Below are 27,889 nucleotides of genomic sequence, written 5' to 3'. Positions count from 1 at the left end.
CTGCACCTATTTAGAAAAGGTAAATTATTGCAAACATGATCAGTCAAAGATAAGTATGGGGACAGGTTGGGTGGTAGAGAGAAAGTGATAAAAGAGTGGGAGACAGGAAGAAAAAAGAGGGGAGAGAGACAGAAAGAGACAGAAGGAGAGAGAAAGTGACAGAAGAGTGGGAAAGAAGGAGAGAGAAAGAAAGAAAAAGAGAAAAAGGGTAAGAGAGAGAGAGAAAGAGACAATGAGGAGAGAGAAGGAAGAAGGAGAGAGAAAGTGATAGAAGAATGGAAAAGGAGGAGAAAGAGAAGAGAGACAAAGAGAAAGAGGGCGAGAGAAAGAGACAAAGAGGAGAGAGAAGGGAGAAAGAAAGAATAAGTGAAGGAAGAATGGAAAAGAAGGAGAAAGAGAAGAGAGACAAAGAGAAAGAGGATGAGAGAGACAGAGAGAGAAGAGAGGAAGAGGAAAGAGTAGGAGAGAACATCTCATTTCAACCCTGAGGTGCAAATATTCTCTTTGATTGGTAATTTTATTTGCCCATTTACCCACCGTTGCAGCATCCTGGTCACATGATCAAAATTTTGTTTGGCAACAGATTCGTATTTATGCTGGTTTCAGTGTCCTGGGGTGACCTTTTGACAAAATATAAAATTTTTAATCAAGCTCCCCCCCCCCCCGGTCAATGGTGTCCCTCTTTACCAATCTGAAAATCTGGTCACCTTAAAGTTGAAGCAGTCGTGGACATGGGTTGAACTTGATGCTTAATCAGCATGTCAATTGTCAAGCAATAGGCATACGCATAAGACTTCTAGCCTGCCCCATTTGGGTTGAGCAGGTAGATGGAACGCTGACAAATGTGACTCCACGTGTTTGACACCTGTGGACTAAATGGTTCCATTTGCTTGATTCCTTAGCTGAACTGTTAATAAGCTAAAGGTTTTCATAATCCAATGTACATGCCAGTGTTCCCAATAATGAATTGCTGTGCAGTTCAAATAAGTTTAAATCTGTTTTGCAACGCCTTCATTAAGTACTGCCCACAGAGTAAGAGAGTGAATGATAAGCAACCAAATATAAATGAAAATTCCTAGGGAGAAGATAGAATATAAAGGCAAGTGATTTAGTGTAAGTGGCAGTATGAGGATGCAGTAGAAACGCTAGCTGAGTTTCTGCTTAGTGCAATAGTTTGTAATACATGTTTGTATCATTTCTGTTTGCAGATTTCATTCCAATTGTTGCTGAAAACCTCTTCTGAAAGGAAATGGCTTGGACTGGACTTCTTTTATTATTATTGGTATTCATTCTAACAGCTTTATTCCTTTTCAAAATGGGTAGTTCCCAGAGTAAGAGCTCCCAAAACCTTCCACCTGGACCCAGGACCATACCTATTTTGGGAAATCTGCACATAATGGATTTCAAGAGGCCTTATAAGACAATGATAAAGGTAAACCTTATGATTAACAACTAGGAATGTTCTTTGCCAAAGTGTATTGATGCTGATATAAAAGTTTAACAATTTATCAGGTTATCCAGTTAACTAGAAAAAGATTGCTATGCTCCCGGTTGGTTCTAAGGAGTCTTTGAAAATGTATAAAAATGACATTAACTTGGTGTTGCATTTGTTTATATATGCACAAGAATTATACAAGCAAAAATCTTTGTTAATAGGATATACATTTTTCTAATTGTATTTTCTGACTCTTGAACGGATTGTTAAAATTGCCTATGACTATGTAGAGCAGGGGTGCCAAAATCACATCATCACAGCAGCATCATTGGGACTTTTTTCCCCTTTGCTAAACTAGGTGTGGGCATGGCCACCACCTGACGCATTCTGCCCGTGGGCCTGGAGTTTGACATCCCTGATGGAAAGGAAAATGTAAAAATCCTTTACATGTACTAAAAGGGTTTCTAACATATTTTAAGAAGATATATTTTTTAGCAAAATGGCCCATGTTTAAAGCTTTCTTCCATATTATCTGCTCCAGAATATTTTTCCAAAATGCTGAATGAAAAACTTAATTTTGAATCTTATTTACATTACATTTACTTTAAATATAACAGAATTTAAAACATTAAAAGGGACACGATGGCTCAGTGGCTAAGACACTGAGCTTGTCGATCAGAAAGATGAGCAGTTCAGCGGTTCGAATCCCTAGTGCTGTGTAAGCTCGCGTTACTTGTCCCAGCTTCTGCCAACCTAGCAGTTCGAGAACATATAAAAATGCAAGTAGAAAAATAGGGACTACCTTTGGAAGGGGGGTAACAGCATTTCGTGTGCCTTCGCCATTTAGTCATCCTGGCCACATGATCACGGAGATGGCTTTGGACAAATCTGACTGGTCGGCTTTGAAATGGAGATGAGCACCACCCCCTAGAGCCAGGAATGACTAGCACATATGTATGAGTGGAACCTTTACCTTTAGCTAAAGCATTATATGATTGGAAATGTTTCCCACTTCCAGAGATTTATTCTTGATTTCTGCTATGAAATTCTAAAGTTTTTACAAAAGAATGTGAAATATTTGTAATAAAAATTAGAAATGAGTTAATCTATAGTTTTTAGGCAGTGTTGCATGTGATGGATCAAGAATGGTGCTGCATATGAAGGAATAGAAATAAAAACATTGAAATTATTATTATTGAAAATGTTCTCCCACAATAAAGGGTATAAAAGCCGATTTTTTGTGGCTGTATCTTCAGATCAGTCCTGCACAGCTGATTCATCTAAAATTTACAAAAACCTTGGTGAACTTTTATCATGAGTATCCAATGGGCAATAATATTTGTATTTTTGTTAAAGGTGTAATAAAAAATTTGGTAAGCTTTTTTCAAGTGTTTTAACCACACTGCAATAACCTTTTTGTCCTCGCATGCCAAAAGCGCATGCATGAGCATGACAACATGTTCCTGCACCCTGCCACCCCTGCGCATGTGCGACCCCTCCATGCCCCAGTTTGGGCCTAGCAGGCCCCCCTGAAGCCTCCTGGGACCAAAAATGAGGTCCAGGGAACCCCCCACAACCCCGCACTCCCCCCTCAGTGCATGCCTACACTGTTAAAGGAGTTATGTCGCAAGCTTTATTCCTTGCTAGGATTCATCTCCATTGTTCAGTGATGCATTTCCTGCCTCTCTACGATTTACCTCTATCTCCTCCTGTGAAGCACTTCCTGTTCCTGTTGGATGTATATCGATGGCTTGATACCTGAAAATCAGCTGGCAGGCGGTGCATGCTTGGTGGAGCTAAGCTGAGGCTCACATGCTGGCAGAGAGGCCTCTGTGTGCCACCTGTGGCACGCTTGCCATAGGTTCGCCATTACGGGTATATATACTATACTATATTATTATGCTATAACTTATAGCATAAAAAAAGAAAAAAATTACTTCAATTTTGGATTTGTGAGACATGATTTTTAACAGAATTGTCCTTATGTGAGTTTAATTGTTGATCAAAATTGTCTCTCATTTTTCATTTGCTGAATTCCAGTTGTCAAAAGAATATGGTCCCGTTTTCCGTCTTCAAATGGGATCCCAGGAAATGGTGGTGCTGACTGGCTATGAGACAGTCAAAGAGGCTTTGGTGAACCAGGCAAAGGCATTTGCAGAGAGGCCCATCGTCCCCGTTTTTGAGGATTATGCAAAGGGCTTTGGTAAATTATTTCATTCTGGATTGTAGTTGACAATCCTTGCAAAAATCTAATCAATATTATGTATATGTGAGTCTCATTTAGCAACTGCCGCAGATAATGGCTATTTGCTAATGTAATAATAGCAAATGTATTAAAAAGAAACATTTTTCAACCAATACACACACTTGCACCAAAATTTCTGTTCACCGGAGTAACAGTAATACTGGTGTTGCTGCCCCAGAGAACTTTACCTAAATGACATGGCAGCAACCAGTGATGTTTGATCTTTGTAGTGTTGGAATTGGCTGGTCCAATGTCTAAGAAAAGAAATGGGGGCTGTTCTCCAGAGCCTCATTTAGATGATCTCCTACTACTTCTCTTTGCAAGAGACACCAGGATATTTTACATGCTGGACTGCAATCCTTATTCATCATAGGCAGCTTATACTTTAAACCTTCTCTTGCTAACATTCACACTTAAGCAACCAATTGATCAGAGCATACCTATGGCATTGGCTATGCTAAAGTAAATAAATGTTTGCTTTTCCTTCATTTTATTTTAAAATATTTTTTAAGAGCAATAGTGTCAATGACTATATAAACAATGTGTTGTCTGGTTATAGTTAATGTGAGCAATAGCCATCGTCGTCATTGTCTTCATCATCATTATAATGTCATTAGTAGTGATCATATAATAATAATAGTTTCTCAACATAATATTAATACTTAATTGTTAATATTAAATCATATTAATAATAAACATATCATAATAAACCCTTATGGTAAAATTAATTCTTCTCTTATAACTTTAAATGTTCTAACTTTTGTTATTGTTATTTAACCATTGATAAAAGAAATCCCATGTTTCAAAATATTCCGTTATCTTCCATCTCTTTAATTTCAAGTGTTAATCTATCCATTTCTTCACATTCTGGCATTTTTAAAAATTATCTTCTCTTCTGTAGGGATTTCCATACCTTTTCAATGTTGTGCAAAAACAATTCTGGCCGCTGTAATGTTAAATATATATTTATTTATTATATTTTTCTGGTATGATACAGAACAGAAATATTTCTGGTTTTAAATCTATATGTTCCTTTATCATTTTTTTCTATCCAAGTATGTATTTTTGTCCAGTATGTTTTTGCTTTTCGGCACATCCACCACAAGTGGTAGTACGAGCCTGGAGTCTGATTACACTTCCAACATTTAGCTGACATATCTTTAAACATATTGGCTAGTCTTGCTAGTGGGAAGTGCAATCTGTAAAACATTTTATATAAATTTTCTTTGAATGCAGTACACATTGTTAATTTATAATTTCGATGCCACAACTTTTGCCATTTATCCAATTCTATAGAATAACAAAATTTTTAGCCCACACAAACATTGTTTCCATTACTTGTTTGTTTGTTTGTTTGTTTGCTTGTTTATTGGACTTATATGTTGCCCTTCTCCCAAAGGACTCAGGGCGGTGTACAACATTAAAAAAAACACCTATTACAAAAGTTAAAAAGGAAATTAAATAAAGTAACCAAAAACAAACCCAATTAATATTAACAATACAATTTTAAAAATTAGATTAAAATTAACAATTAAATTCATCATTTATTTTATTTTGTTCAGGCCAGGCCGGCTTGCTGGAAAAGCCAACTTTTTAGGGCGCGTCGGAGGGACCGGAGGTTGGGGATTATATGAAGCTCCAGGGACAGCTCATTCCAGAAGGAAGGCGCTCACAGAGAGAAGGCTCTCCCCCTGGGGGTCGCTAGCCGACACTGTCTGCCGATGGCATCCTGAGGAGGCCAACTCTGTGGGATCGCACTGGGCAGTAGGAGGCTACTGGTGGCAGTAGGTGGTCTCACAGATACCCTGGGCCTAAGCCATGGATCCCTTTAAAGGTCATAATTAGTACTTTGACTCGCACCCGGAAAACAACCAACAACCAATGCAGGCCACCTAAACAAACAAACTTTTCCTTCATTTTTGATACTCTAACTATGGTAGATTATAAAACGTATGTTTTTTAATGGTGGAATTTTCCTGCCAAAATCTTCAAATTAACTTCTCATTTCTAATTTTTCTTCTTATCTTTACCACTCCACTTCAGGCATTATTTTTTCTCAGGGTGAGAACTGGAGACAGATCCGGCAGTTTTCAATCTCTGCATTACGGGATTATGGAATGGGCAAGAAGATTGTTGAAGACAAAATCAGTGAAGAGTGCAGTATCTTGACAAAGGCATTTGAGATTTATGAAGGTGAGTTGATATTTCTTCCTGCTAATTTACCATTGTATCTTTCAGCATCTAGAGCAGTGATGGCGAACCTATGACACGCGTGTCAGTGCTGACACGCGTAGCCATTTGGGGTGACACGCACAGGATTTCATGCGATTCATCCTCGGCTCCTGCTTGGCCGCCAAGGATGAAAGAATCTGTGCTGGAGGAACGGGGGGGCGGGACGTGTGATCTCCCCCGCCCACACTCACTTACTGTATCGCCGCCGCCCCTTTCTGAGCGCAGGGGCTGCTGGTAAGGCGTGCGTGCCGTGCGCACACACGTCATCAGCGTGGCAAGGGAGGACCCGCAGGAGAGGAGCGCGGGAATAGTGCGCGCCTCTCTCCAGTCAGGCCGGCACAGAGAGTCTACTCCTGGGACTGTCGGTTACGACCGCACCACAGCAGGGAACAGCAGAGTGCCAACGGGAACTGTGAGCGCCATTAGCAGCAACTATAAATTGCGCAAAATTATGTTTTTGTCGAAGTGACACACAACGCGAGTTATGCTCGATTTTTTGCCGATTTTTGACACACCACGCCAAAAAGGTTGCCCATCACTGATCTAGAGGAACCTTTTCAGAAAAATACGCCAAGAACTGTTATTTGTGAGGTTTTACTATAATTTGCTCTACTCAATTAGCTATTGAAGAGTACAGAATGATGCAGTTTCCAATATGAGCATTATTTCTGTACATGAAAATGTGTTAAGAATTGAGTTTACTACACCTCTAGGCATTGAGTCAGTGATATTCATATTATCCAATTAACTGGAATCAGTTAATAAGTTTTTAAAAAACCTAAACAATAAACCAATACCATTCATGTACATTCTACAAATGATCCGATCACTTTTTCTGTATTTCTCATTGATTCCCAACCGTGCATTCCTGTCATGTAAAATTATCATCACAATATCTTATGAAGATTGTTGCACAATTTCCCCTTAGATCCACAGCTCAGAGTTTTATTAACTTTATTCCCTGGAGTATAATATGCATTTATTACCATATCTAAATTCCTGCTTGTGATCAGACATGCCACATTTCAAAATATGAAGAATGATTATGGTCCATAAAAGTTATCAAAACCCTTATTTGTATTTATTGAAATTATTATGGCAATGCCCATGCACTGTATAAATTTTATTAAGAAAGAGAGACAAAATAGTGGATGCAAAATCACTATTGGCTGATCCTATAAACCACAGTAAAGCACTGTGAAGCGGCATATAAGTCTAAATGCTATTGCTATCACTATTGCCTTCAGGAAGAAGGAGAAGATTACAAACATTTTCATTATAAGGGTATTAAGTAACCCTTCTGTGATCAGCTGATACTCCCTGGAGTTCCCCAAGCCCTGCTACAGTGTTGGCTACTACTTGTGTTTTTCTGGGGGAAAAGATACAGGATGATGCAGGGCCTGTATTGCTTCTGCTGTGAAACACCCAATTTAGAACATAGAGAACATAGAATGATAGAGTTGGAAGGAACCTCAGAGGTCTTCTAGTCCAACTCCCTGCTGGAGCAGAAGACCCTGTATAATTTCAGAAAAATAATTGTCCCGTCTCTTTTTTAAAGGCTCTAGTGATGGAGCATCCACAACTTATCAAGGCAAGCTATTCCATTGGTTGATTGGTCTCACCCTTAGGAAATTTCTCCTTAGTCCTAGGTTGCTCCTCTATTTGGTTAGTTTCCATCCATTGTTTCTTGTGCCTTTTGATGCTTTGGAAAATAGACTGACCCTCTCATTTTTTAGAAGCCCCTCAAACATTGGAACAGTGCTATTTTATTGTGCCATTTTATTGTGAGATGTGAATGCTATTTTATTGTCATTTGGGGAGATGTTTGGCAAAAATTGATTAAATGGAAAAAAGAGCATAGTTGAATTTGCTTTTTAAATCCTGTCAGCACTTCTCTAGATTAAAAGTGAAAGATCATTAAAAAGAACACCAGTATTGTAGATCCGGGGCAATTTCCAATGGCAAGAAGACATAAAAAGGGCATGGATGACTCTCCTACCTTTCTGTAGTTCCGTAATATGCCAGTTTGATGAAAGGTGGATGTCTCAGCTCTCTTCACCCTGAGATCCTCTGCTTTGTGCATACTGGTGCTTCCATCTTTCTGTCTTAATGTAGCTGCTTAGTGATTTCTGCTGCCATTGCCTGTCAGTCACATGGATGTGTTTACCTGATGTTTTCCCACATAAACCTGGCATGTGAGACAGGTAAGAATTTCACAGGCTATTCCATCACTGAAGAATAAACCAAAAAATAGAGAAAAATAAAGTGGATAAAAATGAAATAAAAGCAGTAGTGTATGGCATGTGACAAGGCAATCAGCACTCCTTCTCCTTTAGAAGGACATCATTCTCTTAAATGATTTATTTATTTTGTTAGATGTTTATCCTATCTTTATTACTTTATGAGGAACTCAACACGGTGAACTTATCTAATATTACTTCCTCCTCTTAGTTTCCCCACAACCACAATCTAAGAAGTGGTTTGGGCTGGCAGAGAGTGATTGATCACTCAGCCATTTTTTCAAGCCTAAAATGAGACTAGAACTCAACTCTCTTGGTTTCTAGGCCAGCACCTTAACCACTACTTTGTTTAAAAAGGAGGAAGGAATATCAAAATAACTTATAAGAATTGCATACAAAAACAATGTTGGAGGAAACAAACTTGGTAAAGCTGCAAACATCACAGATAACATTTCAGAATTATCTCCCATAGAATCATGCAAAAAACAAGAGAGGTTGTAGCAAATTATAATCTGACATGGACCTGCTAGTAGGAAAGGAGACTAGAATGAGCAGTAATACTTTACAAGATGCATCAAACCTGAAGTCAAGATGTTTGTTATTTATTTACACAAGACGAGCATTCTTTTTATTGGAAAACTACCTAGTCCAGCGAGATGAGCGGCCAGGTGTGACAAAGAGTGGCTGGGAGAGGAGGGCCGAGGTGGGGCCGTATGTGGTGAAGAGAGGCCGGGCGAGATGCCCATCAATGTGAGTGATGCCAAATTGACCATGCCCATCCAGTCACATGACCACCCAGCCATGCCTACTCAGCTGGTCATTAGGGCAAATAACTGGTTGTTAAATTATTTGAATCCCATCACTGACTACATTAATGTGTAACTATTTCTGTTTTAAAAGGATGGGTTACAGAATTATTCTTTGTGTTACTGCCAGTAAATTTTATTTCACAAACCAGCATTCTCCTGCTATCTTCTATGCAGAGTGCAAGCTAGTTTCTATGATAAATGCTATGTATAAGCAATCTGATCCTCAATATTTAAGGTGTTGAAGAACAAGTTTAATTCTGGGCTTCTTTCACAGTTCTGTTTTAATTTATTGCTCATAACCAGGAAAGCCATTTGATCCAGCAACAATTTTGAAAGCTGCAGCTGCCAATATCATAGTTTTCATTTTACTTGGCAAGAGGTTTGAATATGAAGATGCTACACTTATAAGAATACTGGAATTAGTTGAAGAAAATATACGTCTTGCAACAAGCCCTGCTATATTGGTAATGTATAAAGTATAAGTATAATATTTATTGTCATTGTACTTAAATATAACGAAATTGGTTATATGAAGAAAAAGTTCATTCTTACAGTTTATTAAGGTCCATTGGTAATGTAATTTTTCATATAAGTATAAGTATAATCTTTATTGTCATTGTACTTAAATATAACAAAATTGGTTATATGAAGAAAAAGTTCATTCCTACAGTTTATTAAGGTTTAATTTGTGATATTTGGATCTTAATTAATTAGAAAAAGTGATTTATCATCTCTTTAGCACCCACATATTTCATAGCTGATGATAATGATGATGATTTTGTAGACCAGGGGTGTCAAACTGGTGGCCTGTAGATCAAATGTGTCACATGCAGACCACGCCCACTCCAGTTCCATAAAGGGGAGAAAAGTTGTGATATGTCATGTGATGGCAACATGATATCGTGAGTTTGACACCTGTGTTGTAGACTATGAAACAAATGGATAAAAATGCTTTGGGATATCTACCAGAGAATATATTCATAGTATTCAGCTCTCTTAATAATGCTGCCTCTCTTATTACTCTATACTGTTTCAGGTGTATAATGTGTTTCCCAAGTTGGGATTCCTTCTGGGTGCTCATAGGACAGTAATGAATAACCGGGAAAAGTACCATGATTTCATAGAGTCCACATTCCTCAAAGATATCGAAGAGTTTGACGAAAATAACCCGAGGACTTTTATTGATGCATTTCTTGTTCGTCAGAAACAGGTAATAAAGCACTTTATGTATGACAGAAATTATGGGTGATTTTTTTTTCTTTTGTATGTTTTACAAATATTCTTGCTGGTGCCACAATAATTGTAGCTGGGGGGAAAATTTCCTTTAGAAATGTCAGGGAACACAATTTCCTGGAGTGAAAGCAAGGAGTGAATATGTGAATGGCTAACAGATTCACTGTTCATGTCATGTCTTTATTCCTCGCATATTTACTAAAGCTACTATGTTGCTTGTACAACTCTGACTGGAATTTTTCCCTGTAAAAAGCAGCATTAGTTTTTTGTAGCCGTCGAGTGAAGCAGTCGTATGGGAGTCTCTCTTAACAACAATTTTTCTCAATGTCCAATTATGGTCATAAGTCGAGGATTACCTGTAGTACCACTTCTACTGTCTCTTATGGAGGGATGACTCCAATAGGGAGATGGTCAGGTGGGTCCTTGGGAAGCAACCCTTTTATCTTTATTTTTAAACATTAGGATATTAATTATTATGATATGGGTTGGGATATGTGATTTTCCTATTGGTCCAGAAACTCATCAGTGCAGGAGAAGAGGAAAGCCATTCTCCCTTTTTAAAGAAATTGCAGTCTAAGGAAATCCATGGAAAAGTAGAGGTGAGCTCTGAAACCTGAAGTCTTTCTTCTTCATGTGAGTTAAAATTAAATCACTCTTCATGAAAGAAAGTATTGACCAAGCATGTATTGGGAAGAAATGGCAGAGAGGTGGGGAAAGTTCACTGGAACATAACATGCAACAGTCACTCGGCCTATGCACTTCCATACACAGCCACAGCAGAAGGATGTCCTGACTTCATGTATTCTAACATATATTTCTGCCCTTTCTGTGGCAATTAAGCCTATTTTTAATTCCCCTGCATACATTGATAAATGCCAATCTACAAGATCAAGCTGTCTTCATTTAGATCAAGTTCCTTTCCCATTTTCTCTTAAATTCCAAAAGAAAAAACATTTTAATTTTTCTTTATTTCAATTCTTTCAGTAATTCATGGTCTTTACCATATGTTTCTCATTATTACAAATCACAATCTTCTTTAGCCCTGACCATAAACAGATGAGCCCATTAACCCTAGTATTCATTATCTTTTTGGTCAATCAAAACCTTGACATAAATATTTGTGGCAGGATTATGAGTGTTAGGGCTCCCTGCTAACCATAGAACACAAAACCTGCCACTGTGGACACATTTTAGCCAGCATGCCACAAACACAACCAAAATCAGCTTTGCTACATTTAGGATCAATCAGAATAGAGCTGAAAGGGACCTTGGAGGTCTTCTAGTCCAGTGTTTTTCAACCACTGTGCCGCAGCACACTAGTGTGCCGTGACATAGTGTAAGTTGTGCCGTGGGAAAAACACCCGCCGGGTGTTTTTGCCTCGGGACATCTCTGTGTCCCGAAAGTTGCTTTCGGGACACAGGGATGCCTCTATTAAGTCCCTGCGGCCCCACGTTTACTTTAAAAACGCGGGGACCGCCGGGAGGTAGCACACGCAGGGATGTCACTGACGTCCCATGCGTGCACCCATAGCAACAATCGCGGAGGACCGGAGCAGCGAGGAGAATGCGCGCTGTCAACTTGGTAAGTGTTACCAGCGGCGCGTCTCCTTCGGTGTTCCGAGCACCGAAGTGGGGCAGTACACAGGCATACAGCCTTCAGTAATACACTGTATGGCTGAAGGCTGTATGTCTGTGGGGGAACTATACTGCACCTAATGTGGGGGACTATACTGGACCTAATGGGGGGAAATTACAACCTAATGTTGGGGAACTACAACCTAATGTGGGGGTAACTATACTGCCAACCTAATGTGGGGGGAAATAAGATATATGCAAGATAAGATATATGCAGTGTGCGTAGTCAATATAGGCACAGAGTTAAAAAATTTTTAACATTTTCTAATGGTGGTGTGCCTCGTGATTTTTTTCATGAAAAAAGTGTGCCTTTGCACAAAAAAGGTTGAAAAACACTGTTCTAGTCCAATCTCCTGCTCAAGCAAAAAAAACCTATATTATTTCAGACAAGTGACTGTCCAGCCTTTTCTTAAAAACCTCCAGTGATAAGCACCAAATTTCTGAAGGCAAGTTGTTCCACTGGTTAATTATTTTATTGTAAGGAAGTTACTTAATTCCAGGCTGCTTTTCTGCTTGATTATTTGTCCTGCCCTCTGGTGATTTGAAAAATAAGTTGACCCCTTCTTCTTTGTGGCAGCTCATCAAATACTTGAATACTGCTATCACGTCATTCCTAGTCCTTCTTTTCTCTAGACTGGCCGTACGCTATTCCTGCAACCGTTCTTCATGTTTTTGTCTCCAGGACTTAATCATCTTAGTTGCTTTTCTTTGTACTTTTTCCAAGGTCTGAACATCTTTTTTTTTGTAATGTGGTGACCAAAACAGGGTGAAGTATTACAGGTATAGTCTTACTAAGGATTTATAAGGTGGTATTAATGCTTCTCATATTTTTGATTCTATGCTTCTGTTTATATTAGGTTTTTTTTTGGCAGTGGCTGCACACTGCTGGCACATATTTCAGTGATCGTCCACTAGGACTCCAAGGCCCCTCTCACAGTTACTGTTTTTGAGCCACGTTTCACATAAACTGTACTTGTATCTTTAGTTTTTTCCTGCCTAGGTGTAAAACCTTGCTTTTCTCCACATTAAATTTTATATTGCTGGATAGGGCCCATTGTTTAAGTCTGTCGAGGTCTTTTGGATTCTAAGCTTGTCTTCTGGGGTGTTGGCTATTCCTGACAATTTAGTGACATCTGCAAATTTGATGAGCTCCCTTCTATTCACTCATCTAAGTCATTTATAAAGATATTGAAGAGTACTGGACCTAAGACAGAACCTTATGGTACCACATTGCTTACTTCCCTCCATGTAGATGTAGCACCTTTAAGGATTACTTGTTGAGTATTGTTTATTAGCCAGTTACAAATCCATCTGGTGATAATGCAGTCTAATTCACATTTTCTAGTTTAGAACAACTAGGTTGTGGTCTACTCTTTTCAATTCCTTGCTGAAGTTTAAGAATACTATGTCCACAGTATTTCACTGCTCTACTAATTTAGTCACTTTCTCAAACAATGAAATAAGATTGGTTTGGTATGATCTGTTTTTAAACCTGTGCTGGTTTTATTATAACTTTATTTGTTTCTAGATATTCACAGATCTGTTTTTTATTACTTTTTCTAGTATCTTTCCAGGCTGATTGGTCTATAGTTTCCTGGGTCCTGGTTCTTTTCCTTTTTTGAAGATGGGAACCACATCAGCTCTTTTCTAATCCTCTGGTGGTTTCCCAGTACACCAGGATTTTAAAAGATATGGTACAATGGTTCTGAGATAACATTTGCCAGCCCCTTCAGAACTATAGGATGTAATCCATCCAGTGGTTTATATTTATCAAGTCAGACAGGCCTTCTCTTACCATTCTCTTGCTTATTTTAATTTTTATTTCTAGTCTGTCTTTTACAGTTGTGTTTTTGGGACGTTGGTCTATGGGTTCTTTTTCTATGAAGACTTATGCAAAAATGAATTAAACAGCTCTGCTTTCTCTCTACTGCCATTTACCTCCTTGACATCTTCTCCCTCTAGTGGATTGACTGTTTCCTTGACTTTTTTCTTGTTATTTATGTGATGAAAGAAACTTTTTATTATCTTTCACTTTTGTTGCAAGTGCTTATTCTTTTGCTTTTCTCACTTCATTTTTGCAGATTTTTGGCTATCTGATGATTTTCTGCCTTATTTATGAGTCCCTCTTTCCATTTTTTGTATTTGTCCTTTTTGTCTTTCAGTTTATAGAGGGATTTTTTGTGCAACCATGTTGGTTTCTTCCTGAATTTCTTTTTATTTTTCAGTGGTATTGTGTTGGACTGGACTTTTTAATCATATTTTTCAGAGTTTCACATGCTCCTTGAGTTGATTTTCCCTTTAGAATTTTAATCCATGGAATTTTTCTTGGGTTCTCTTTCAATTTGTTAAAATCAGCTCTTTTAAAATTTAAGACACTGGTTATATTATATTCTATTCCTTGTGTTTGCATTATATTGAGTTCCAATATAAAATGATTATTCTCACCCAAAGTTCCGGCAACTTCAACTCCCTCTGTAACTTCTTCTCTATTAGCAAGAATTGGGTCCAGTATAGGTTTTTCCTCTAACTCCTTTCTCTATCTTTTGGATGACAAAGTTCTCAGCTAAGTTGGTTAGGGACCTGTTTGATCTCCCACTTGCTGCAGAGTTTGTCTTTCATTCGATATCAGATAAGTTAAAGTCTCCCATTATTACTATGGTAGGTTTCCTATATACATATGTTCATTGATTAGCAAAGAGTTCATCTATTTCTTCTGCTTGGTGAGGTGGTCTGTAGTATACATCTATAGCAATGTCCTCCCCCCCCCCTTTTATATTGACCCATATGGATTCTTGGAGGTTTTCATCCTTGGTTTTGTATATTTCTGTAGAGATGTAGTGATCTTTTATATATAATGAAACTCCACCTCCTCTTTTGTTTGGTCTGTTTCTTTTGAATATATCTTTCCATCAGTACATTCCAGTTATGAGTTTCATCCCATCAAGTTTCAGTAATGGCAACTATATCATATCTGCCTTCATGTATTAATATTTCAAGTTTACTCTGTTTGCTCCCTCAGAATGAAGCATTAGTGTATATCATTTGAGTCCTTTATGAGTCTTGGGTATGTTTCTTATATCTCCTACTTTGTAACTGGGTTTTCCATCCTTTCCATCACTCTCTACTTTATTAACTTTTTATTTTTCTTTCTCTTTCTCTTTACTCCCTACCTCCTTATTTGATTGGTTATCTCATGGTTTTGGTTTGGAACTAGGTTCTAAAGGTCATGAAAATTGGCCTCCCTTCCCCCTCAAATTTTGGTTAAAGCCCTTTTGATAAGAAAAAAAAATGTGATCGCTAAATTAAAGTCTACTTTGCAAGCCACTCTACTATAGTTTGCAACACAATACATATAATCCTTGTATTATGAAAGCAATTCAGCCTGGAATTTCTGTTACTGAGCGATGGTTGTGAAGCACAACTGGATTGCTTAGTGATGGGAATCCCTGTGCATAAGTGGAGAGACTTACCCCAGAAAATCCCTGCTGGCTCCCCATTGTCTTTATGGAGGAAACAGCAAGGAAGATTGCAAAAGGCAGGCATATAATCACAGCTACTGAACTATAGTAAGTGCTAGATGGTTACCAAGTACCAACGCCGGATCATGTAATTGTGGGACCGCTCAGATGACTGGAACTGCAAGAATTGGTTACAACCACCATTTGTTTACTATCATTTTAACTAGAAACGCTCCTGGAATGAATGGCTGTAAGAATGGTCATAGGTTAAAAATTATTTGTAGGCGATACATACGTGAAATATTCCGGATGCTTATATTTTGCTTTAGTTTCTTTAATAAGGATTTATATAAGCAGAAATCTACAGTCTAGAGTTAATCATGCTCATAAACACTGTAAATAGAATGATAATCTTTTTCCCATTTATAAATAATATTCCTAAGATTTAGTATCAATAAGCAAAACAGTGCACTCCAGTTCTTGTGAATTACAACTCTCACAGTATCCTGACACTGGAAATTTGGAGGCCATGGTAACAACTTTCAGGTATGTAGATTAAAGAAATACACTGAATTTCCTTTTCTTTACATTCTTCAGGAGAATAAGAAGTCAACACATAGCTATTTCCATAATGATAATCTTAAAACTCTTGTGGATAACTTATTTGGTGCTGGCATGGATACAACTTCAAAAACATTGTGCTGGGCCATACTCCTAATGATGAAGTATCCAGAGGTTCAAAGTAAGCAGTTTTCTTTTGATTGAATTTCAATAAAAATATATAATTATCTGACAAATAATAAGGGGAGGGAGAATAAGAAGCAAGAATAAGTTGCCCTTCCTATTACTGTATATTTGAATGAATTAACATGAAGTGAGAGTCAATATAAAATGTCGCTATGTGAAGAGTTCACACATACTGTAAACTTTCAGAAATTTTGGGGAATTGCACCATAATGTGTTATGCACCTATCGCCTCCCATTACTATTGAATATGAGTTAAGACCAAAACAGCTTTTTGCTAAGAATGATATATTCCAATCATAATGTTACCTTAATTGATTTTTTTCTACTTCACTAAGCATTTCATAAAATAAGAGGTATCGTGATAAAAATGGGAGGGGGATTACAAGCACAGATCACAATGGGTTATCTTCAGATCTCTACTATGAATTAGACTTTCTCTACTCTACTTGGAATTTTTGCATAAACTCTCATTTAAAACAAAATTCAAATTATGGTATCATCTTGATGTGATTCTATTCTCCCAGGGAAGGTCCAAGAAGAAATTGCAAAAGAGATTGGGGTTCGTCAGCCAAGGACAGAAGACCGATTCAAAATGCCTTACACCAATGCTGTAATTCACGAAATTCAAAGGTTTGCTGATATTGTTCCAACCAATTTGCCCCATGCAACCACCATGGACATAACTTTCAAAGGATTCTTCATTCCCAAGGTGAGGACTGTGAAATAATCCCATTGTTAATGTTCCAACCTTTCTTTGTACAGTATAAATCCGTGATGAACCTATGGCACATCTGCTGGAAGTGGCACGCAGATCCCCCTCTCTGGGCATTCAAGCCATCACCCGTTGCTATTCCGGGTTCTGGTGTGCCTGCCAGAAGGGCTTCACCTATGTGGGAGCAAAAGAAACTGGAAGAGCATCCTCCCAGTGTGCATGTACGTGCTGGGCGGCTGCTCTTCCTGTTTCTGGCGCACACATATGCACTGGCCAGCTGGTCTTCACACATGTATGTGCTCCAGAAACTGGAAGACCAGCTGGCTAGTGCATATGCATGCACCAGAAAGCGGAAGATCAGCCACCCGGCACGTGCATGTGTACCAGGTGGATGCTCTTCCGGTTTCCAGTACGCACACACATACGCACTTCCATTTTAGCACTTGGTGCATAAAAGGTTTGCCAACACTGGTATAAACAACTTATGACTATAATCGAGCCCACAATTTTAACCATCAGTCATGATAGACTTAAAATGCATCACCATGTGACCATGCCCAATGTTATGACCTTTTTTGTGGCACTCATTAAGCAAACATTGGGGTCATAAAATGAATGCTGTGGTCATTAAGTGAACCCAGTATTCACTGTAGCATGTTTTTGGCCAGAAACTGAAAGTAAATATTGGTTTCTAGCAAAAACATAAATTGCAGACATATGATCATGGGATTCGGCAAACAACCATAAATGACAGATGGTTGCCAAGTACCCAAAATATACCGTGTTTCCCCAAAAATACGACATGTCCTCATAATACAGCCATGCCATATTTTTCTGGTGGGCAAAAATATAAGCTCCCCCCCCCACATATAAACCTCCTGGACAACCCCTCACCTCCAACCAGGCAGAGTGCCGCTCACTAACCTAGCAGTATCCCAAAGGTGCCAAGCCACAGGAAGCTGGGGGTAGGCAAAGGTGATCACGTTGTTTGGTGCCTTTGGGATAGTGCTAGGTTGGTGAGCAGTGCTGTGCCCAGCTGAAGGGGGGGGTTGCTGGGCGGCTGTTCTCTTGCGAGCGGGCTCCCAAACAGCCGGGCATAGCCTCATGGGCAAATGGCCGTTTTGCACTGTTGCAGCAGTGCAACATAACAGCAACCACGCTCATGAGCAGCCAACCAGCAAACCCCCTTTGCAGCAAGGAGCAGCGCCATTCACTGATCTAGGGGTATCACCAAGCCGTGTGAGTGCCTGATCGCCACCACCCAGCTCCCGTGGCTTGGTGCCTTCCAAATGTCAGTGAATGGCGCTTTGCATGGCTGCAGAGGGGGGTTGTGTGAGTGACTGTTCCACTGTCACTCCCAGACTCACGATGCGTGGCCCAGCTCTCATTACAGAGTTAGGGCACCTCCGCCGCCGCCACCATCCCAGCCTGGCTTTTTCCATGGCTTCCAACCCAAATCTTTCTGCAGTGCTGCTCTGGGCACACGCTCTATGGTTATACACTGTGCAGGCAGCTGGCCCACAACCATAGAGTGTGCTCCCAGAGTGGCCACTGCTGCAAGACACGGGTTGGAAGCCACAAAAAAAGCCAGGCTGGGATGGCGGCGTAGGTGCCCTGGCTCCGTAATGAGAGCTGGGCCATGCATGGTGAGTCTGGGAGGAAGGTGAGTGAGAGAAGAACAGCCACTCACATAACCCCCCTCTCCAGCCATGCAGAGCGCCATTCACTGGCATTTGGAAGGCATCAATCCACGGGAGCCAGGCGTTGGCGAACAGGCACTCATGCGGCTTGGCAATACCCGTAGGTCAGTGAATGGCGCTGCTCCTGGCTGCAAAGGGAATTTGCCGGGTGGCTGCTCGTGAGCATACTCGCTTCATGGCTGTTGTGTTGCGCTGCTGTGACAGCGCAACACAGCCATTCACCCATGAGGCTGTGCCTGGCTCTTTGGGAGCCAGCTCGCAAGAGAGCAGCTGCCCGGAGACCCCAAAACAATAAACCCTCCCCCCATAATAAAGCCCAAGCCATATTTTGTAGGTAAAAAGAAAATAAGACCCTGTCGTATTTTCGGGGAAACACGGTAGCTACGTGACTATACTGGATGGGAAGCCCAGGATATTGAAACTTCAAATCTATTGTGTTTCAGGGTCTCTTATAAGTGCAACTGGTTGCTAAGTGACCGATTTTAAGTCAAGGATTCACTGTAAGTAATATGCAGTTTTAAATCCTGAAGAACCCTGAATGCAGATGATAATCTATTTCCTTGTTTTTTTCTTAAACTTTTTTGAACTAGTATGTGAAATCTCATATGGATTTCAAAGGGCCAATAAGAGAGATTAGTTCGGCATTTTACCAAATACCTTTTTTGACTGAAATCCAATTAATTCAACAGTTAAAACAAAAGCATTTTTTAAAGATGGAGACCAATTGAAGCAATACTACAAAAAATGGATTGGGGAGTACCATTAAAAAATGAAATTGAGTTTTTGGATAAAACTATGGAGGTAAAGACTGTTACAACAGCAAGGTTATAGCTGAGAGTATTTTCACTACAATTCACACGAAAAAATGCACCGTAGATTAGAAGAAAAATGTTAAAAGGATGAATTACAGAAAACCCCAAAAGACTCCACTACTGGTATTTTAAATAAAATTAAGTTTTTATAACAACTATCTATGTTAGCTGTGAGAGAAATAGAAACTAAATTAAAATATGTGAAGCAGAAAAATTTTGAGTTTTCTAAAAAGTCAGGAAAACTGTTGGCTTATAAAAAGAAAGCAGAAAGAAAACTATATTAAGGATAGAGGGTGACAATACAACATTGATAGATATAACAACATAAAGAAATGCTTTCATGATTTTATTTATTCTTACGTGAAAGGTTATTGGCAAATGTTGATGAATACCGGAAGAAATAGGATTTACACAAACTCACATAAGCTCAGAAACAAATAATGAACAGTCCCATAATAATAATCTTCCAAATATTGGAAGCTATAAAGAAAATTTAAAAAGTCCAGGCACCAGGGCTAAAAGGACTATCATCTTTATATCACAATTTATGTTTTGAAGATGAATTTTTATTGCTATTAAAGAATTTGATGAATTTGCCTTATTACCAAAGGAAGCACAAGATTTAACTTCAGATCTTATAGTATTTTATTCATGAGTAACTGTACCCGGCCATGTATTGTTGTGGCCCAGTCTGGGCATAGTGGGGCGGCAGGTGGGTGCTGCTGTTGGTCAGGACTCGGGGCTGCTGGGCTGGGCGAGTCTGGTTGGTGGAGATGGCGCCAGGGCTGTCGGCCTCGTGGAACTTGTTGAGCATCTCCTCGGAGGAGCTGCGCTCAGGCTCCCCCAAGTTGGTGGCCCAGGAGAGTGAGACTTCCAGGATCTCGGAGGAGGAGAAGTCCTCAGTGTGCCACCTCACGGGGCACCCAGGGCCACCCCAGCTCCGCTGCACCTCAGGCTTACACCGCCACCACTGCCCCATCGGAGTCGCCTTGGTGAAGGCTAGCTGGCTCACTGTGAGGGGGGGGTGGAGAGTGTGCGTGGCTGGCCGGGCTGAGGAGATGCTCTGCCTCCGCCTCCTCTGGAGTTCCACTGGGCTGGCCGAGGGTAGGCCAGCTTAAGGGCAGGGGGAGGCAGCCGAGGGATGGCGTAGGTGGTGCCCCACAGCAGACAGCAAAGGCCCAGCAGGAGGGGAGGGGAGAGAGGGGAGGGGGGAGGCTGAAGGAGTTCAGCTCCCCGTGGCGGAAATGGCCAAAGCTCATCAGAGGAGGGGCAGAAAGGGGAAAGAGTGTGGCCGCACCCCAGCCACACATATAAAGGGACCGTTGGGACAAAGCTGGAGAGAGGCCGAACTGTTCTGAATATATTATACTCACTAAATGAACACTATGGTAAATGACACAGCTCAATTCCAATGCAATGTCATACAAAATAATTAAATCAAAATGAAAATAAATCAAAATCTATGAAAATTAGCAATAGCAATAGCAGTTAGACTTATATACTGCTTCATAGGGCTTTCAGCCCTCTCTAAGCGGTTTACAGAGTCAGCATATTGCCCCCACAGTCTTGGTCCTCATTTCACCCACCTCGGAAGGATGGAAGGCTGAATCAACCTTGAGCCGGTGAGATTTGAACCGCTGAACTGCAGATAACAGTCAGCTGAAGTGGCCTGCAGTACTGCACCCTAACCACTGCGCCACCTCGGCTCTTCAATATATTCAATATAACAAAATTCAATATAACAATGCAATCGGACACATTGAAATGGAATCATGAAATATTTCATATAGCGTGTGTTGCTTTTACATCCACCAGATGGCGCTGGAAACATTGAAATGAAATCATGAAATTTTTAGTATAGTATTTGTTGCTTTTACGTCCACCGGATGGTGCTGGTTTTCAAAAAAGCATGTTTTTACAAAAAATCATGTTTTTACCTGTCACAGGTGTGACATCTATATAATATACATATATAAAAACATTAGCGTATTCAAATGCAACGTTGTATCAAAATTTCAAAGCAATCAGTGAAGAACTTTCGGAGATTAGCGATTTTGAACAAACAACCATTATATTTTTATTTATATAGATGATATATGTGGATTCGTACATAGCAGACAACTAAGGGACAATATAAGAACTGTTTGGATATAATGGATTATGCCTAATACCAAATAAGAAACAAGTAGCTGTGATCCTTTTGGATGCTGAGAAAGCCTTTGATAATTTGAACTGGGATTTTATCTTCAGAATTGTGGAAGATATGGCCTTTCGGGATAATTCTCTTGGAGGGATTAAATCTATTTATACATGCCAGAAAGCACATATTAATAGTTTTGATAGCACAGAAATACTAGAATGGTTTCTTCTAATGAAGAAACTGAAGCATTAGGGCATATTAGCTGGTTTTAAAATTAATCAAAGGAAGAGAAAGATGTTAACAATAAAATGGAAAAAAGGATTTAAAAAAAGAGACTAAGATTAAATATCTAGGGGTCACACTGACCAGTATGAATTGCATGTTGTTTTAGAAAATGTGTTAAAATATGGAATGATGGTATAAAAGACTTAGCGAGATGGAACAAATTACTGTCGTTATTGGGTACTTTTGGTTATTCAAATGGATGTCTTTTTCAGGATGTTATTTTTATTTTAGACTATAATAATGTTGTCAATTGTTTTACCTTTAAAACAATGGCATAAATTTCATTGTAATAATTTCTACAATAATGTGTTAAATGGAAAATACTGTTGGGGCTGCTTTGCTCAGTAACCAAGAAAGAAACCACTCAACTCCATTTTGAAGAATTAAGAGTACTTTTACTGGTCATGAGTAGATAGTAGCTAGGCAAAGCAAGATCTGAGGCAAAAGCGCGCGTAATCATAGATATCAATATGTGACCCAACCCCCTCCCCTTGGTAACCCCATCCCATAGTCCAATCCAAACACCCCATAGGTGTCATGTGGGAGACAACTTCAAAAATCATCATCAGGTTGGTATGCCGGACAGTTGGCCTTGGCGGCAACCCCTCTCTGCCACATGCGCAATAAATGGTGAGAACAACTCCCTTATTACAGTCTCTCCTGCACAGAATACTTCCCTCACCCATTTACCATGCCCCCCTCCCCGTTTCAATAGCATCCGAAAAGCAAGCAGCAAAACAGAGGCTGACAATACTCCTCTTTATATAATTTCAATGTTTAGGGCATGTACATCATTCCATTGCTGACCTCTGTGCTCCATGATGAATCCCAGTGGGAGAAACCTCATGAATTCTATCCTGAGCATTTTCTTGACTCTGAAGGAAAATTTGTGAAGAGGGATGCGTTCATGGCTTTCTCTGCAGGTAACATCACTCTGTATATGTGAAAAGCTGGAAAGAATTTCAGTGCAACAGAATAGTTATGAAGATTTTTTTTTAAAGATTATAATCATTCCTTTGAGGCAATGCAACTATGGAAAGCCATGTAAAATAATTTAAGAAGCCAAAAAAAAAAACCCCCACCTTTTTGCCATCGATGCTTTCTTCCAGGTCAGAGAGTATGTGCTGGTGAGGACCTTGCCAAAATGGAGCTCTTCCTTTTCTTTACCAACCTCCTCCAGAGATTTACCTTCCAGCCGCCTTCAGGAACATCTAAAGATGATCTGGACCTGACTCCTGTTCTTGGACTTACGATCCCTCCCGTGCCTTACAAGACCTGTGCTGTGTTATCCTGATCTGACAGAAAAAAACTCATAATCAGCTATTTTCTCAGCTTTTAAATACCTTTACTTGGACAGAGAGTCAAAATCTGACAACCTGATTACATATTACATTATATTCATTACCTTTATTTTATTGGAATTCCACCTTTATTATTTTTACAAATAACTCAAGGAAGTTATCCTACCCTTATTTTCCCAAAGCTCTTTGGGTTAAGAAGGGAGACTGGCCCAAAGTTACGCCAGGTAGAACTCACAGTCTCCTGGTGATTAGCCACCCAGCTGGATTTCATTGCTAAAGTGCGACCTGAATTCCCAATCTCCTGTTTTCTGGCTGGTGTCTTAATCCCTGGACCAAGCTATCTATTGTTCAGGTTTCATATGTTGCGTAAAAGCTGAATAGCAATAATGTATAGACACGTAAAATATAGAGAAGAACAGCTGGAAATTATAAAAAACAAAGTGCTTTGTATCATTATTACTGAATTTTTCTTTTAGGGCCATTTGTTTCCTTTGGCTTTTACTATTCTGTCTCCTTCCTATTTCTGTTTACATTTTTTTGGGCTGTTATTGGGCTTGCTAAGTGATGACGTCTTGAATAATAGTTCCCAATGTTGCGAAAATACCCGAACAACCCCCCTTGCTCTTGAAGAAAGATCCAGGGATGTCAAAAATCCTGGGGACCAGGGTGGAATCAAGTTACAGGATGTGGAACAAGTCCGCTCCCATCAACAGCACATTATTTATGCTTGGGGACGGAACCGTAAGCCAATACCAACACCTAAAGTCAACTATCTGACAAACCCTGTAAGAAAAAGCAAAGCATAGGAAAAATGGGCCCCTGCAACATTTTGCAGAAAAGAGAACTATATGTTAAGAGTGCTGGAGTTAGGTCAAAGCTTAATCAGTCTGACCCTGCCCTGGGTCAAAAATACTGGTTGTGTTTGTCTGCTGGACCTTCACCTTATCATGCTGTTTCAATTGAGTCAGGTCTTTGGGAAAAGACCAGAGCTATGATAGTCTTTGACAAGGGAGGCAGATGGGGAACTAAAATGGCAAAAGCCCAGCTACTTGGCGATCTGTATGACGCACTTAAAAGACTGGGGATGAGCCATCTCCCCATTATTGGCCCCATAGCAGTTGGTGTGGAAATTATAGGGTCACCCTCCTTGTGCATCAAACGATATCAGGAGCCTGGCATTCCTGTGGGGTCACTATCAGAGGAACAATGCCCATCTGAAATGCACCTTGCCCCCAGGAAAACCCTTGTAGATGTAAAATTGACTCGCAGCATGTCTCCCTCTGCTCACAAGCCCTTCCAACAGAAAGTCACTTTTTTGCTCCTACCTCCACTTGTTTTAACTGATGGGAGGGGAATCTGACCATTGGAAGCTGCCCAAGGCCATTCCAACCACCCTGACTTCCTGTTTGGCTTTCAATACAATCCACTATGGGAGTTTGTGTTTACAAAGGAACTTCCAAGCCCATGCCTTCTCCGTGAACATCGGCGCATGTGTAGGAGAAAATGGAGTTTTCTTTCTATGTGGGAGAAATGCATATCTATGTTTACCCACCAATTGGACTGGAACATGCACTCTAATACACCTCCTCCTTAAAATGGGGGTGGTAAGTGGGGAACAGGCCCTCCATGTACCCTCATGGGACATGTCCAGAAAAGAGTGCTACTCCTAATTCTGCTATTAGTGATCTTGGGAATAGGGACTGCAGTTGGAACGGGTGTAGGTGGAATGATCCATTCCATTACACAGTTCAGGCAATTCAGAAGAATTCAGAAGAATTCCAAGAAAGGCTGAACCAAATTGCTGGCACCTTGATTGCAGTTCAAGACCAAATAAATTCCTTAGCAGCCACCGTGTTACAGAACTGGCGTGCCATAGATCTTTTAACTGCTGAAAAGGGTGGCTATGTGTATTCCTGGGAGAAGATTGTTGTTTCTATACGAATAGATCAGGAGCAGTTCGGGTGGGGGGAGGTTCAAGAACTACGAGATCGAGCTTCCTCTATTGGTCAAAGAAATAAAAGGAACAGATGTGTGGTTCTCTTGGCTACTGGGAGCAGGTTGGATTAAGCAAATGCTATTTCTTTTATTATGTGGAATCGCAAGTTTAGCCTTCCTCCCTTGCATAATACCCTTGCTTGAGCAGCTCATTATGAGGTCTGTAAAAGAGATACGGGCTGAAAAGGAGTTAATGTTAATGGAAAGCCTAATCCCACATACCCTCAATGGAAATGAAGTTTCAGATACTAGCTCCTATATTCAAATTGCACTCTTAGAAGTAGAGAAAGTGATTCTGGAAGATAAGCCCTAAGATGTGTATTGCTTGTTTCCTTGCTTTTTTGCTATTATGTATCCTGCATGCTTATATTGTTAATCTAACAGACTAGACTCAATTGTGGGCATTAACAGAATCTAGAAGGGGGGAATAAAGTAGAATAAAATATGAATTAAAAATATAAGAATGAAGACGTGGCAAAAGGGACAGTTAGAAGCTTGCTTAAAGGGACAGGGAAATGTCATCAGCCTCTAACCACAAGATGTCCCTATGTCAAAAGTCCAAACCACAAGGTTCAATTAAAGTTCTCATAAAGGCACGTAGTCAGTACCTATGGCTCAAGACAAAAGGAGAAGTAAGGCCCCATCTCCTTATAAGCCTTTTTCCTCAAGGTAACCAATAAGAAATGAATTAAATGTTTCCGTGTTACGCTGCCTTTGAGAATGTATAAGAATGTGTGCTTCGATAATGAAGGTTGTTCAGAATTTGCAACGTTAGCCATTTTTTGCTAACTTTTTGAACCTGGCTGCCAAATAAACCTTTCCTGTATCCTGAGAAGTCTAAAGCCTGTCATTTTCTGCAACAATTCTGGCGACTGCAGCAGGACGTAGAGCGATATTTCGCTGAGGACAGAGTGGACTGACTGGTGCCCCATTGAGGCCATCTTGCCCTTCTTCAGGTGCCAATAGAGACCTTTCTCCAGAAGGGGGCTGACGTTGTTGTTCCTCATCTGCCTGGGCAGATGAGGCAGGTGGTTGTAGTTGTTGTGGAAACCCTGGTTGAGACAAGATGTGAACTTGTTGAATCAGTTGGTGAAAATTGGCTGATAAATTGCACATTTGGTCTTACATGCCTTCTTGGCACCTGCTGAGAGAGTGTACAGCCACCTTGTCCACTCTTGCTGCAGTTCTGGGTTCTGAAGCCACGACTAGTAGTTCACATTAATGTCGAACACAGGAAAATCAGAGGTCAGAGCAGTTCAATTGAATATAAAGGTTTATCGCAAACGTAGGTTTTCTTCAAGAATCTGAATTACTAATGGTGAAGGCAAATTGGCAATAGACAATTGGCAATAGACAAGACACAATGGAATTCAAGGTGCACTGGACTTTTGTGGCTGCAAAGGTACTCTAGACTGATGACACATCTGACCCATCTCTTGTGCCCTGTCTGGCTCCTTCTACAAGAACAATAATAATATTGGGCTTCCTGGGTGAAGCCTGCTGGTGGTGGCAGCAAAAAACCAGCTGCCTCCGAATTCCTGGCTACGTACCTGTTTAGAGGATCTTCCATCTGACGTCTTATCAGGTTTTCTTATCCTTTAGGTAAGAAGGAAAGAAAAAATTGTTTTGCTGGCAAATGCTCTTCGATTTTTGCAGCTTTTGTGCTTGCAGAGAGAGGGGGGCTAGCCGAAAGCAGAACGGCTGTCCGTGCTGGGAACTTCAAACTGCCTTGTGTGGGACAAAGTAGGTCTCCCCCACTCAGTTCAAAGTTTTGATTGATTTAATCTTATCACGAGCTGGATCCGTATTATGTGGGCAATAATTGTTTATCAAGATTTTAGCTTCTTTTCTTTTTCTCCTCCGAAAAACTATTTACTTAGAGGCTTTTAAAATGGCGCCGAGCAGGTTGGTTTCTCCGGTAATAATGAACACTTTTTGTTAACTATTACAAGAATTCAAAACAAAGGAGAATGCTTATCATTTATTTCACAATCGGCCAGCAGAAGCTTTTTAATTAGTTTCATTTCAACAAGATTTTCACTCCCTTGCTTATCTGGAAGTTAAATGGTGATGAATCTGCTGAACTGTCTTGTTACAATGTTTACTCACTGAAAGTTTTGCCAAGCCTTAAACTTCAAAGTAAAAGGGGAACTCAGCCTCTTTACTTAAAGCTGCATATTCAGGCAACAGAGTTTTATTAATTGCAGGCAGATAAATTTTGAAATGGCTTCAAAACTAAATATTAATTTGAAGTCGTCACCCTCTACTTCCAGGGGCACATCCCCAGTGCCTGGCACAAAGCTGCAGCCTCCGCTTCCTACGCCCCCTGCTGGGGATGTGTTAACGAAAGAATTTTTCCTGAGCAAACTAAGCGAGGCTCTTAATGCACTGACAATTAAAATGGAAGATAAGCTTAGAGATAACAGAGAGGTGATAAAGCAGGAGAGAAAAGAGGAAATAAAAGAAATGAAAGAAGAAATCAAAAGTGAAATAAAAGGACTTAAACAGGAGCTGTATGAGAAAATCAACGCTAAGGTTGTTAAAATTAGAGATGAAATGCTGAGACTTGTAACTGTATTGACAGAACATACTTCTGGAATGGAAGATACTCTAGAGGTTCTTAATGATGCCAATACTAACTTGACATTGAAAACAGAGGTGGTGGAACAAAAAGTGGAAAATGCTGAAAAAGAAATTATTATGATACAGTATCGACAAATGGAGTTTGCATTAAGAGTAAGGGGGCTGCGTGAGGAGAAACAGGAGAACTTGAAACAGATCCTATCGGAAGCTTTTGACCGCCTGATGGGAAGACCAGGGACCAACCTTGACTGGCAAATCAACAAAGCTTACCGCGTTAATTCTTGGCTGGCAAAGCAGAAGCAGCTTCCTCGAGACATCGTTATATAT

The 27,889-nt window shown here is 40.0% G+C and overlaps 1 protein-coding gene across 1 annotated transcript; it reads left to right on the top strand.

Moving 5' to 3' along the window:
• The first annotated feature begins 1,249 nt into the window (after nt 1-1,249).
• Nucleotides 1,250-23,010, top strand: LOC148045614 (cytochrome P450 2K1-like). The gene is made up of 9 exons (XM_087716774.1): nt 1,250-1,432; nt 3,476-3,638; nt 5,724-5,873; nt 9,265-9,425; nt 9,998-10,171; nt 15,885-16,029; nt 16,559-16,743; nt 22,465-22,606; nt 22,793-23,010. The coding sequence occupies exons 1-9, from the start codon at nt 1,250-1,252 to the stop codon at nt 22,975-22,977; spliced, it is 1,488 nt and encodes a 495-aa protein (XP_087572900.1). The 3' UTR covers nt 22,978-23,010.
• The last annotated feature ends 4,879 nt before the right edge of the window (nt 23,011-27,889 follow it).

The sequence above is a fragment of the Thamnophis sirtalis genome, unplaced genomic scaffold, assembly GCF_051295495.1.
Source record: "Thamnophis sirtalis isolate CommonGarterSnake01/CBP01778 unplaced genomic scaffold, rThaSir2_p1.2 scaffold_5, whole genome shotgun sequence".
In the NCBI taxonomy this organism is placed as follows: domain Eukaryota; kingdom Metazoa; phylum Chordata; class Lepidosauria; order Squamata; family Natricidae; genus Thamnophis; species Thamnophis sirtalis.
This window is presented reverse-complemented; position numbering and strand designations above follow the sequence as displayed.

What these genes read in the sequence shown, in the direction of transcription:
- LOC148045614 (XM_087716774.1), top strand. Translation starts at nt 1,250, where the DNA reads ATGGCTTGGACTGGACTTCTTTTATTATTATTGGTATTCATTCTAACA. An exon ending in GGATTATGCAAAGGGCTTTG is followed by an intron (nt 3,639 to 5,723) that starts GTAAATTATTTC and finishes ACTCCACTTCAG; the next exon opens with GCATTATTTTTTCTCAGGGT. An exon ending in TTCTTGTTCGTCAGAAACAG is followed by an intron (nt 10,172 to 15,884) that starts GTAATAAAGCAC and finishes TACATTCTTCAG; the next exon opens with GAGAATAAGAAGTCAACACA.